We start from the raw sequence: 14,296 nt of genomic DNA, 5'->3' as shown, positions 1-14,296 counted from the left end.
TTCCCATTTCCTAAATGCCAAAAGATGTGGTTAGTGATGATAGGCCTGCAATCCAACATAAAATTCCATAGCGCTGAACCCTTCGGCAGGTTCCTAACAGTAAGGATCCTCAATGGGTCTCTAGACTCTAAATATTTAGCCTATAATATTTTAACCCATAATTGATCTGGATGCTCATACCTTTCTCAAATTAACTTTGCACCTAGTGCCCTGTTAACATCTTGCCACCTACGCAGACCCACACCCCCCTGTTTCTTTGACTGACGCAAAGATTCCCATGCTACCAAAGGAATTTTTTCTTCATTAAGGGTACTATTCCAAAGGAATTTCTTCATCCTCTGTTCAATATACTTTAGCACTTCCAGCGGGATTTTCAAACAACTCATAGAAAAGGTTGGAATCGCTGAGATTACAGTTTGTAGCAATAAAATCCTTCCTGCGAAGGACAGCCACCTCCCTTTCCAACCATCCATTGCTTGATTCAACTATCAATCAATTCCTTCCATAGGTTCAAATTATTTCTACCTTGAAACAAGGGTATACCTAAGTACTTATTAGGTAACATCCCATGTCTCACCCCAAAAATTCTACATATCTTTGCCTGAAACTTACTTACAATATTAAAGAAAAAGATCTCAGATTTCTGCCAATTTAATGAGCTGCCCCGACACTTTCCCATATTCCTCTATAACATTTTTAATACAACGAGCCTCCCTAACACTTGCCTCCCCCATTAAAAAATTATCATCCACAAACTGTAAATGCATGACCGGATCCACACCTCTAGCAACTTGCAAACTATTCCACCTTTTTTCCTTTTTAGCTTTTAAAATCATTCTCCCCAGTACTTCAGCCAAAATAATAAAAAGAAAGGCAGATAATGGATCTCCCTGACGAATTCCTCTCTTCATTTCAAAGAAACCTTGAGGGCTGCCATTAACTAACACCAAGATACGGGGGGAATCTATGCAAGAGAAGATCCACTTACACCAACTGCTGTAGAAACCAAACCTGTCAAGAACCTTTAGCAGAAAAGGCCTATTCACATTATCATAAGCCTTTCGTATATCCAATTTAATCATCATCCCCGCCACCTTGTTCAATATACGAATAGACCCTCTTATGAAGTGTGTGTGAATTAATTAATATAAGGAACATTAAAATTTTCAGTTCTTGCTTGACAAAGAAGGTAATCAATGAGCCTATTCTACGATGAAGGAAGAATCAAGCTCAACTTTATTCGCAAAGTCACAGTCACACCGTTGAGTAACCATCGCCAGATAAGATGTCATCTTGCGTGTTGTTGAGTTCGAAAGAAATATGACAATGTTTGTCTTCCAACGCACTAAATAATAACAGGTCATTGACGTCAGCGCTGCCAAGTAAATATTTACGATAGTTTGTGAGGCGTGATAGTCCTGTAGCATTCTAATATTATTCTTGGCTAAGAACCAATTTAATGAGGACTTCGCCACAACCCCTACAAATATTTGAGAACTTGAAGTTTCAACCTTGGCCAAAGTTTCTAAAAACATTCATTAGTGTTACAAGATTCTTGTGATCAAGATGTTTAATGAGCATGGACGATAGAAAATGACTAGTGATGGAGCCCAAAAATTCAAAATTTTAGGCGACCATTTGGGCATATTTTATGAGTATCAGCCTCCATGATTAAAATCCATTTCTGCAATGCATCTAAAGATGATATTGCTTTAAGGGATATCGGAGCTGGTCAAATAAATGATGAAAATGACAGTCAGCAGAAAACAGATTGTATGGAAGGTGGAGGCAAATCCCAATCTGAAAATGCTAAAACAAAGATTGATTTTGATACATTTGAAACTGGTAAAGATACCAAATTGAATATATGGGAGAAGAAGCTCACAGATTTTAGAGGAAAGCTGTATCTTGCACTTCTTACAATTTTTAGAAATCTTCCTCTCCGAAGATTATGCAAGCTTTTAGGAGCAGACATCACTTGTGGTGAAATGGCAGTGTGTTCCAACCTTTTGCAGGGACAATCTTCAGAATGGGCATTATTAAGACATCATTCTAGTGAGGATTTGTTGGGGTACTAATTTGTGGCATATCCAGAAGGTCATAAAAGCTGCTGCTGCAACCATGGAGAAACTTCTCACAGTTAAGGTGCAGACAGGCTATCTTGAAAGGAGGAACCTGATCCATTCACGAATTTCAGATATTAGTAAATCAAGCGCAGCAGCACTAACAATACATGGAAAAGCTTGGCAGCAGAATGTAAGAGAATTGATTTTGTTGTTTATTTTAAGGAGTACAAAAAAAATAAAAATAGATATGATGAAAAGCTTTCAGACAAATGCACTCAGCAAACATAGAGAGATTTTCTGCAACTTTTACCAGCATCCTCCTTGTGTAAGGATGTAGAAGCACAAATTGTGAACTGTTAAGAACAAAGATGGAATCATATAGCAGGCAGAAATATGGAAGCCCTGGAAAGCTGCTCTTTTATATGATTCTTCTGCTACAGGAAATACTACACTTGGGACAGGGTATGAGTCATGATTGTTATAAGCTTGTGCTGGCAGTCATTAACATCCTGTGCATCATTAACCTGAGATGTTCGAACAAAAGTATCCACATCCCTCTGCCTGACTTGAAGATCTTTGAAGGCGAGGATACTTTTCTTACTGAAGTAATTGAAGCATCAGATGATCTGTATGCTTCTTCTGTTGGAATGGGGATCCATTTGCATTGTTTTCTATCAGGATCATTAGAAACCACAGATAATATAGTTTTGAACTGCATCAAAATGGCAAGGAAATCAACAGAAGTTTCTTATCCTGCTATGATGGAATCAGAAACACTAGGAGAATTCTTTCTCACAAAGTTTCCTTCAATCAACCCTGTTACTGCTCATGCAGTATTATCTTGCGCAGGTTATCTCTCTGAGTTTATTTGTCAGACGCTTGAACATCGACTACATTTGATGGCAAAATTTAATGTGCTCAAACTAAATGCAATTTTATTCAGTGTACAGTGTAAATATGGTGAACTGGGAGAAACACAGTCTTGCACGACTGACTGCTCATCAACGTTGACTTCACCTTTTAATGCAGATAGAGATTATGCTAGAACAGAAATAAACTCGGACAATCTGGACACCACAGTTCAAATTCATTCAGATGACATCCTTGTAAATGACTATTTTGATACTAATACGCCATCACTGTCCTTTGGATTCAAAGAGCAGCCTTCAGAGATATCTCAACGATCACATAAACAAATTTCAAAATCACGTGAGTGGGTTGATAACTTTGATTATCACAAAAATAATGAGCATATCACAGAACTAAATTGGGGCCGTACATTGGATGATGCTACTGGATATACTAACAGTGGCTTAGTTGATGAGTTGAATCTTTCTCCAGGCATTGAAGAATCAGTGATCATCTGCAAGAACTTCCAGCAAGGAGCCTTTGGCAGACCCCAGTATAACATTTCTAGTGGGTTTTCTAATAGCAACGTAAATACTGAATATCCATTACTGGCATCATTAAATATTAGAAAGACGAGTAAGCCTTCAAACTTTGATGTTTTCAACCAATTGGAGCAGTTTCAGAATAATCTCCGACAGTATCCATCGTGGTAATCTCACGTGTTAAGATTGTGGTGAAATAAGGCTTGCAAGGCTTGGAGAAAATATAAGAATAAAGCTAACTGTCATTGAAGAGGAAGCTATCTCAGAAGGCTTTGTCTTGTTTTCAATTTCAAAACCCATACCTTCAGTTGTCAGGCGTGATGCTTAGTTAGAGATCAAGGAACTACTGGAACATTAGACAATATTTACTGCCAGCTATAAAGCTGTATTGCAGATGCACTCCATTGTGGAGGATTGTGAGATTATGGAATTGTTATATGAAATTGATCAAAAGACCAGAAAACCGCTAAAGAAGGTCCTTTTGTTAAACCCGGTTCAGTTATGGGGTGTTGTGTTCAGACTCATGTAACGTGTATGCAAATGAGGAGCAGCGGATTCCTTGTGGCCAGACCGATTAGGAAGGAGGATTTATTCCTTATCGTTGACATCTCACGATTTGTATTTTTGCTTGCAGGATTCAGGCTATGTTTTGGAGGGTGAATAAAATGCGATGAGAAGGCACCAAGGTTCAAACACCTGTCTGTGAGGAGAGTCCAATGATCATTCTGGCGCCAGTTAAGAAAACGTCTACTCCAAGTCATGATCGCGCCAGCCTTGAGGAGGAATGCGAGCAAATCGGTTAGAGGAAGCGTTAACGAGATGTTCAGTCTTGTGCAAACATTAAGAAAATCTCAATACGCATTTAATTCAAAAGATGCAGATGATAGCCGATAGAGATATGTGAAGAAGAATCAGCAGTTACATTTCATTTTATTTAAAATTAAATTAAAATATAGTGTTGGTTAGTTTATTTATGAAAAGGTGCGATCTTTTAAAGAGCAACCGACACCTTTTACCTTCAATATAAGATGTAATATCAAATGGTGGACACAACATTCAATTTTCATACTTGAACCTTTTTTCTTAGCCTATCTTATGATATATTTTCTCATCGGCAAAAGAGTGACTTGTTGAACTAAGCATGTGGATGGTGGATTTTTGAGTCAATTTCACTTGATTCCGATAAATTTACTGTGGATAGATCACCCTCAGGGAGTGTCTCTACTTATAATTTTCTCGGGCATAATCTATAAGCGCATTTATTTTATTTGCATTGGAGTTAATCTTATTATTGAGTTGTGTCTTTTATAAATATCTTTCATTTATTTTTATAAATATTTTAATATTCAGATAAGTGGATTGGATCATTATCGCATTTTAAATTTGATAAACATAAATATTGTGAAATAATTTATTGTTTTCGTATTTATGTCTAATTTGTCTCAGTAGGAGTTAAAGTGCATTTTAGATTTATTTAAAATTGCATTTAAATAATTGATCCATCGCGTCTGATTATTAAAATTGTTTATAGTTTAATATATTGAACTTTATAAAATTGTACGTTTCAACTAATAATTTTGACTCTATTGCCCATCTAATTAAACACTGGTCTTTTGCTCTTAATTTATAATCCATATGCTGGCAAATGTCTTACTTCTTGCCTTTGAGGAATAAAAATATTCGTCTGTTGCATTAATCTATATTCATACTTTATTTCAATCATTAGCTTTTGTTCTCAGTTCATAAATCGCAAGTTTGAAGTTTTCCTATATTTCTTGCTATTTGGAAAACATTTATTGTATTCCCGTTCTAATTAATCTGCTTTAAGCATCTTGGATATAGGGCTGTTGTCCAGGATTAGGTGCACCCGCCTCGGTCTTGCAGAGCCGGAAGTGCAGGGAACTCGGATCTCCTTGTTCAGTTCCGTCAAGTTGGCCTCAACCGGTTGGATATCCCAGCATCGAGCAGGCAAGGCAGTTTTGATAACCAACAAATTGGCGACTCTACTGGGGAAACGTCGCAAGTAAGGTTTACTTACTCTAGGACCAGTTTAGAGTTTCATCTAGGCAAAAGCCTAGAGGTGAGATTTTTGATTTCGTCTTTTTTCACTTAGATATAGATACATTAATAAGTTTTCTTTTGTTTCCATTTGTCGTTTATAATTTTCAGATTCCAACATTCAGATTTTTAATCATCATTGTGATAAAATCTACAAATCCTTTCTAAAAATTTCAAAGCTGTGCTCAAAAATCTTAAAGTTTTGGCTAAAATTTTCATTTTATTTAATTCACATAAAATCAGCAACTAAAAGGAGATCTCTTTTCTTACTTTCAGCAAATTGTTTTTCAAGTTATTGGCATAGAGCTTTGCTAGATAAAGAACCCAAATTTTCATGTCTTTGTGTTTAAAAGAAATTGGCGACTCTATTGTATATTTGGATCAGCATTTGTTTAATTTTGCAAGTGTATGTGGGGTAGAAGGTCGGTAAACCCCCAGCCTAAAAGACTTGCGCAACTCACTTTTGAAAAGAAGCCAAAGAATAAGAAAGGTAAAATTCAAAAGGTAAAAATGTTTTATATAGGACATAGAAACTTTCAGGAGAGAGCTAATAAACAACTTGAAGTTTGTGAATCAAGCCATAATAGCCCAGAAAATGAAGAAGAAAACCCGTTCTTTCACAGTCCTGGAATTGATGAAGAGCCTCAATGTGAAATAACTCATATAGAAGACGATGATGAACAAGAACAAATAATGCAGTAGGGCATGATAATAAGGAAAATGGCTGAAACTACGAATGGAAATAGCGCAATATTGGCAAAAGCATTAAAAATGCAGCCGGATGATATCCTAGCGAAAATAGGAATGTCAAAAAACCTTATTACTTCCCCACCTAAACCTTCTAATGAACAAAGATTAGATAGGTGGAGGGAAGAAAAATCAGATCAAAATACTCCGCCTAGGTATAATCCGCCTCACAGAAAGAATTTGGAGGCACAATATGCTACTAATCATGATAATCCGCTATATGAGAATAGAAGAGAGAGAGATCAAGATAACAATTTTAATAGATATAATAATCAGCGAGCATGGAACAATGGACAAAATAATAGAGGAATTCAGCAAAATAGTGGGAATACTAGACAACCTTATGGGGCAAATCAGAATAACAATAATCAAAACCTTCAGGGATATGTGGCTCAAAATCAAGGCAATAGAAACCAAGTGATGCGGCAACTTATGGCAATTGAACGCTATAGGCAGCTTGATTTCAATGGGATTCAAGGATATCCGAATCCTATTTCAAGTGATTTGAGGAATGCTATCCCAAAATTTTCAGGAAATGGAACTGAATCAGCCGAAAGACATGTTATCAACCTGAAAAATGTGATTGAAGATTTTGAAGAAGAACATGAGGATGTGTTCATGAAATTATTTGTTCAATCATTAACTGATGACGCTGCGGAATGGTATAGGAGTTTGCCAGATAGATCAATTTCTGGCTGTTGTAATTTTGCAGATCAATTTATTGAGCAATTCGGGGATCACACTGATACATCTTTCGCATCACATGAATTGACTAACATTAAGAAGAACTCAAATGAATCAGTGTCAGAGTTTAACAAAAGATTTAATAAAATTCTCAACAGAATCCCAAGAGAAACTAGGCCTGTAGATTCATTCCTGATTGACTTTTATTTAAGTGCCTTTGATAGCAAAACTCACTATGAAATAAGATCTCATAGACCTTCCTCGCTACCCCAAGCTTTCAAAGTTGCCATGACCATTGAAAATGATAGGAAAGCGGCAGGAAGAATTAATAAGAGGGATGATTCCAAATTGTATAATCCAAAAAATCCTAAGAAGGATGAACTCAAAGAAATAATGGATATGTTAAAAGAGATAAAAGTCAAACAAGGTAGAAGTGAGAGGCCACCTTTTAATAGAAATGACAGAGTAAGATTACATGATATGTCTTATAACACAAATTGGAAGGATGGAAAACCGGAGAGGCCAACTCATGCTAAAGATACACTTGATCCTTTGAAGAAAGTGAATATTGTTGAGGATAGCCCATGGTGTGATGTGTGCAGGCTGCCCCACGATCCTAATCATTGTATTGTTGCACAAGCTATTTTTGAAGAAGGAAATCAGGAAAGTGAGGAACAACCCGTAGTCAACACAATATCATCTGAACCAATATGGGGAAAAGATGAAAATGATTCCGAGGATGAAGATCATAATGCTGATTATTATTATAGGGGTTCTAACCAGCAGCAATGTACTCAACAAGTCTTTTCAGATGAGGAAGACAATCCTACCTTTCGTAGATTAACGCCAGAAGAAAGAAGAACCTATACTATCGCAGCAGTTGAGCATGCTAAACATACATATCAAAGAAGGAATAAAGATAATAATGCTGATCAAGGGACTCCTGCTGGTATATTTGTAAGGAATCAGCAGCAGATTGAAGCATCTAAGAAGCCTGAAAATCAAGCTCAAACCAAACAAAAGGAAGGTAATCAAACTTATAAAATTACCAAGCAACTAGCTCTGCAAACTAATGGTAAGAAAATATCTGGTTGTCATAGTTTTATGAGTCATGCTTTATCTCAATTAAAGATTACTGTGCCTCTAATGGATATGATGAAATTTTCTGATTACAGGCAGGAAATTGTGAAGATATTGTCTAGTGTGCAAGATATTGACAATAAGGATGATGTTAAAAATAATGAAGAAACACCTATTGTGTATCTAGGAACAACATTAAATAGAAGGACAAATCAAGTAGACCCGTTCTATTTAACATTGTTGATAAACAATAAATTGGTAAAAAATTGTATGATTGATTCTGGCGCAGTAGTCAATATTATGTTTGCTGATGTAATGAAGGAAATAGGACTTAAAGTTGATACTCCTTATGGAAAGTGTTATGCCATGGATAACAGATCTGTACCTGTAGTTGGAATAATTAAAAATGTTGAATTTCGTTTTCCATCATTTCCACATATATCATACAGAACTGACATTACAGTAGTAGAAATATCAGCAAGCTATGGTATGTTGTTATCTAGGCAATGTTCAAATTTGGTTGGAGGTCATGTGCAGTTAGATATGTCCTATGCTACTATTCTTGTCGGAGGCAAGGAAATACGAATCGAAAGGGAACCCCAGTCATACTATTTGGTTGAGGATTACAGTTCGGATCCCGAGGTTAACTTTTGCCATTCGGACATGGACAACTTCCAAGTAAGCATAACCAAACCTACTTCTAAGATTGCTGATCCAATTTCAATTTATGTAAAAGAAAATTGTAATGATATTTGGCAAATGTTTTTTGATGGTGCATGTAGTAAGGAAGGAAATGGGGCTGGCGTTATTTTTGTTTCGCCGTCAGGTAAAATTTTTAAATTTTCTTTCTTACTAAATTTTGAATGCACTAATAATATTGCTGAGTATGAGGCGTTAGTCATTGGTCTTGGTATTGCAAAAGCATATAGGATTAAAATGCTCGCTGTTTTAGGGGATTCAAATTTAATTGTTTCACAAGTTGGGCATAAATTTTGAACTAGGAACCTGAGATTAAAACAATACTGGAACTATGTATGGGATTTGATAGAATTCTTTGATGCCTTTTCAATCAAATGGGTCGATAGATCAACTAATTACCTAGCTGATATAATGGCTAATTTGGCTATTAGGCAAATGGATATCCCATTTGATGAAGTTATTCAGGTTGAAATGAAAAATAGACCTTCTATACCTGACAATGTTCAAAACTGGCAAGTTTTTGAGGATGATAATGATATCATTAAATTTTTTACTTGCCAAGGAGATTATGAAAATCAATTCATTGATTGGAATGGGTGAATAGAAGAAGAAGACGGTAAGGAAACATTGTTTGGAAAGGAAATAATGCAATTAAAAACCAATAAAATACCAAAAGGTCTTGTTTCTTTAGAGCAAATCTTTGACAAAAAGGAAAGTCCAAAAAATAGCAAATCTACCAAGATCCAAAATGAAATTGAGGAAATAAATTTGGGAAGTGAAAGATCTCCCAAAAAGGTTTACATAGGGAAGAAATTGTCAACAAAAATAAGGGCCGACCTAATTGCTTTATTAAGAAAATATAGACATGTCTTCGCTTGGAGCTATGATGAGCTTAAAGCATATAGGGAAGATTTGTTTCAGCATGAAATACCTTTGAAACCCGATGCCAAACCATTTAGACAAAGACAACGTCCAATAAATCCAACATTAGCTCCAAAAATGAAAGATGAACTCATCAAATTAAGAGACGCCGGAATTATAAAGCCTTTAAGGCATTCTACATGGGTTTCGAATTTAGTCCCAGTTAGAAAGAAGAATGGAGATATACGGTTATGTATAGATTTTAGAAATTTGAATATATCTTCCCTTAAGGACAATTATGCATTACCTAACATGGACTTACACTTACAAATTCTTTCTTTTCATTTTTTTGTATTAATAGGTGTCTGTAAATTTCTGTGGGCATGAACATGAAGCATAACTAACTTTTGCTTTGGTTCAACCTCTTTCTTTCAACTTGACAATTAGGTTAAGATATTGCTCAAAAATATGTTTTCAAAATTTCTTGCTTAACCTCTTCTCTCTTTTAGGAGGTTATTGCTTTCAACAAAAATGTGTTTTTTAAGAGCTTTTCTTAACCTCTTTTGTGAGGGAGGTTAAAGAATGAAAAGAAAATATGCATTTTTCATTAACTTGTTTTTCTTTTTGAAGTTAATGAAGCAATTAAAAATATGCGTTTTTAAAGCTTTGATTAATCTCAGATAACTTTTGACTCAGGCAGTGGATTCCGAAAATTCCAAACGCTGGACAGAGCTAAGGACGAGATTGAAACTTTAGAACAATAAAATCACAGAGAATCACTAATGACTGGTCTTTTTGAAGCTCGAAGCTAGGCCTACTTTGCTTATTTTTTAACTCAGAATGATGGAATTTCAAGCGTTTGACTCACACAAACAATGGAAACTATGAGCCACTGCATAGTTACCATTACCTCAAAAGCAAGCTTAGTTAACACGTGAAACTTTTTGAAAATTTGGGCCAGGTGTAAATCCAAGTCAACAACTCCCTTTTTTTTTTTCTCATTTTGACTCTCATTATTTTCTTCTCGTTTTCACTTAGTTACCGATTTGGATGCAGATCCGGAAGCAGATGTGGGAAGTGGGTGCGGGATGTGCGATTTTTTGTTTTTTTGGGGAGGGGGGTGTAGATGCGTACACACACACACACATTCTATGTATATGCAAAGAAATGAAATAAATATACAAAATTAAAACATTTGATAGCTTGTAACTTCACCAATACATATTCAAATACTTAGTAAGATAATAAAATTCAAACCATATCAATGATATGAATATCATATACATCTATTTTCATGATTCCAGTGCAAATCAGAAAATCATCTCCATTGCAAAAATTAAAATATAGTTCATTATTCAATGTTTATCAATCTGAATCCGAATCATATGAATTTGCAGAAATATTCTAATCATCTTTTTCAGGATCATTTTAGGGCTTAGGAGCAAAAAATAGGTTGAAAGAAGTTCATGTGCTATTAAAATGTTTTGAGTGGCAAAAATAAAATAAAGCCACACTTTTCAGCTGTTTGGGCCTGGGGAGGCGTCCAGTTGCTCGCAGAAGCTGGCTGAAAGCCACACCCGCATCTGATTCTGCCTCTGTAGGCAGGAAACCCGAATCGCCTGCTTACTTCTAACTTCCTATTCATTCCAATATGAATATATAACTCAGATTAAGAACTTGATTATATATTTCTTTCTTTTACTTTAATCACTCTTCACATTCAAACGGCTAACTTACATCTTAAAACTTCATCTCTTTTATATCTCTATTTTTAAAAGTCACATCCTTTGACATAAACATTTCTTAGAGGATACACGTTTACTTCTTTTTAATTATTGTTCTTAATTCCTTTATTCATTGTTGTTTCATCTTAGATCTTTTGGCATGACTTTGTTATTATTTTTAATCATCAAACAGCGTCGCTCCCTGTTCCATATTAATTTCCTTCAATCAACCAACCTTAATTGCACCATTTGACTTCAAATGACTTTGATCAACAGAATATGGAACATAGTCATTATAATATTCTTAACCTTTTATTAAAATTATTGAGATCCTTGTATCATCATCAGTATTGCAAGTATTACAAATCTGACGGCATCTGTATTTGATTATATCATATCACTGATTATTTTGTTAATGTGGTTTTGCCTTCTTTGTCTTGCTCAATATTGCTCCACACTATCTGTCTGGGTTGAGCCCAATAAAACTCCAAGTCATACGCATATTTGCATTTCAAATAGTTCCCGATCCCACCATTATTGTTATACTGTATAGAAGTATCGAACATACAGTTCTTAGCCTGTCTACGTACACATACTCCAAATAGGTCTTGTCGTTGTCTTTGGTTTGTCTTATTCTTAACTTTGGTCTTGTTTGTTATATATGTTGTTTATATACTGACATTTTAATCACAGTAAATGCTGTTTGTCTTTATCTGTTTTTTGTTTTTATTCATATTTCTCTTCATCTGATTTTGTCTCAACTTGGCTGTTCATTATACCTTATGTTTCTTTTTCATACTACAGATGCCTTCTAAGGGTATGTAAATTTCAGTGTACTTCAACATAATGGAATCACGGTATATATATGTATATAGGAGTCTAATGAAATGTTCACACTTTTTGATATGAGTAGATGAAGTAACTGTATCATTAAGTTGCTATCATATCTACCATTCAAATCGTCACGAGCCTGGGCGTTTTGTATGATATATAGAATGAGCTCTTTTCATCCATAACTCTATGTATTATACTGTTCATTGAAAAGCTTTTTCATACTTGTAATAATGCCATCTTTGCTGTCTTATATTTACTCTTCTCCTCAGGTCAACAGTGTTGTATATGTCTTGTCAATATGCTACTTTTTCAATATGTGATATGCTGAAGACAATGATATATTAAAGTATTACTAACAAGGCTGCCTTGCATTTCTTAAAACTTGATGATGATTCATTAATATTATCATCTCTACCTTTATTAATATCTTCATCTCTGTCTTTATTTCACTACTGAACTCCGTAGTTTTGGTCTTATACAAAGTTAAGCTATTGAGATGTATTTGTCACTCATAATCTTGCTTATATACTTTTGACATGCATGATGCTAATTATCTTTCTTGTATTGACATCAATGGCAATACTTCCATCAAAGTGAACCAGAAAATTAGCATGTTCCAGTTTAATAAGAAGTCCGAATCTCCAATTTGTGAACTTTGATGCACCATCAAGCCTTTTTTCGATCTTGAGTCCATTCACCTACATTGATGCTCAGAAAAACTTACTTAGATGATAAGAAGACTTTGTTGCTTGAATGAATTTTTATCTTGATCTTGCTTAAACCCGCTATGATACCATGCTAATTTTATAGCAGAAATGAAGATAAGAAGCAAAAAATAATAATGGACAATAGCCAAACGCTAGGCTGAACTGAATCAATTTTAACAGTAATACCTCTCTTGTTGTGAATAAACAAACAGTAATCAAAGTCTCCTTAGTATCAATCTTATTTAAGGATAAATATCAATATGCGTATATATGTGAGTTCCTTCTTGAAGTATATTAAACTTGTCTTGACCCTTCACTGTCTTGACAATGAAGGGTTGGTTTTCTTACACAACAGACAATGTTACAAAAAATGAAGTGACTTCTATGTGAAGAATTGGCTTCAGAAAATATAGATTATTATTTGAAATGAAATGACACTTCACAGCCACGAATCTATCGGTTATGTATTTATTTTGATTTTAGTGGAGAAAGATAAATCCTGTTTCTATAACAGCAGCATTTATACTTGTTGTAGCAGTGATGTACTAAGAAGAAGGTTGGCTGACATATTATCTTATATATTATGTTACTTTTTGTACCTAATCATGCATTAATTCAACAAGTCGGTCAATTCCTAAATAAATTTTAAGAATTGAAACTTTTGTGTTTATGAATTTATATCATCTTAATCTCTCATTTTTTCCACTTTATGTTTGATTTTCTACTCTTTCTATATTTTGTTTATGTGGCATGTGACGTAGAAATCGGTTTCATGAAATTTTATATTGCACTGAATATGTTTTAATTTTTTTAAAATTTGTTTTTGCATTTTTGTCTTTTTCATTTTTCTGGATTAAAACTCCCTTATCTCTCACCTACAGATTCATATTTACATAGTCACAACCATTTGTAATCTAATAGGACAATTCTTTCTTTTCTGTAGTAAGATCACAATCATTTCTAATATCATAGGACTGTTTTTGTTTTTTCTACAGTGAATTCATGATTTCCAAGTGTGAGGTTGGGGAAAAGATTGATACAGGCAGCAAGGGTGCTGCTTTACTTGAAGGAATCTATCAGTATTGAAAGAACGTAGTGTTCAAGCGTATGAAAAAGAAGTATATGAATACAATTCGAAAAGAAATAATGCTTTTGTTAGAATTGGATACTGATCCAAATATCGTAAGATATTATGGCGCTGCAACAAATCAGAAGTATCTGTACATTGCACTAGAGAGATGCAATTGCAATTTACGGGACTTGGTTAAAGTGCAAGAGAACTATATCCGTCTTAATATAGACATCGGGAATGAGATAAAAGATAAGTTAGAGAGAGAGAAATTAAAATCCATAAAAGAATTATGTGAAACTGAACAAATTGGAATGCTGAGTACTATAGATAAAAATTTGAGGATTCCAACTGATCAAGCAATTGACATATTGAG

General features: G+C 34.7%; 2 protein-coding genes across 6 annotated transcripts in view; both read left to right on the top strand.

Moving 5' to 3' along the window:
* LOC149570847 (serine/threonine-protein kinase/endoribonuclease IRE1a-like) overlaps positions 1-14,296 on the top strand; it is a 39,489-nt gene that overhangs the window by 15,892 nt on the left and 9,301 nt on the right. The window contains exon 2 of one of the 4 annotated variants that reach the window (XM_089812418.1): positions 5,300-5,480. The exons of the other annotated variants lie outside the window; for them this stretch is intronic. The gene's annotated coding sequence lies outside the window, so the exon portion shown is untranslated. The remainder of the gene's footprint in view (positions 1-5,299; positions 5,481-14,296) is intronic. 4 annotated transcript variants of the gene reach the window in all.
* Positions 5,912-13,989, top strand: LOC149570848 (uncharacterized). 2 transcript variants are annotated; one of them, XM_089812413.1, is made up of 3 exons: positions 5,912-8,704; positions 8,813-8,852; positions 13,847-13,989. In XM_089812413.1, exons 1-3 carry the CDS (start codon positions 6,221-6,223, stop codon positions 13,855-13,857), a joined length of 2,535 nt encoding a protein of 844 aa, XP_089668539.1. In that variant the 5' UTR covers positions 5,912-6,220; the 3' UTR covers positions 13,858-13,989. The 2 variants fall into 2 exon arrangements, with proteins under 2 accessions (XP_089668539.1, XP_089668540.1); XM_089812414.1 differs by having other exon boundaries at positions 8,809-8,852; positions 13,847-13,954.

The sequence above is a fragment of the Cupressus sempervirens genome, chromosome 2 (genome assembly GCF_028749045.1).
Source record: "Cupressus sempervirens isolate cs-2001-9-10 chromosome 2, ASM2874904v1, whole genome shotgun sequence".
In the NCBI taxonomy this organism is placed as follows: domain Eukaryota; kingdom Viridiplantae; phylum Streptophyta; class Pinopsida; order Cupressales; family Cupressaceae; genus Cupressus; species Cupressus sempervirens.
The sequence above is the reverse complement of the archived record's forward strand: the minus strand, read 5'-3'. Positions and strand labels throughout refer to the sequence as shown.

Excerpts from the sequence above, each read along its gene's own strand:
- LOC149570848 (XM_089812413.1), top strand. The coding sequence starts at position 6,221 with ATGATAATAAGGAAAATGGCTGAAACTACGAATGGAAATAGCGCAATA. Across the intron at positions 8,705-8,812 it reads CGGACATGGACAACTTCCAA|GAAGGAAATGGGGCTGGCGT; the intron begins GTAAGCATAACC and ends GCATGTAGTAAG.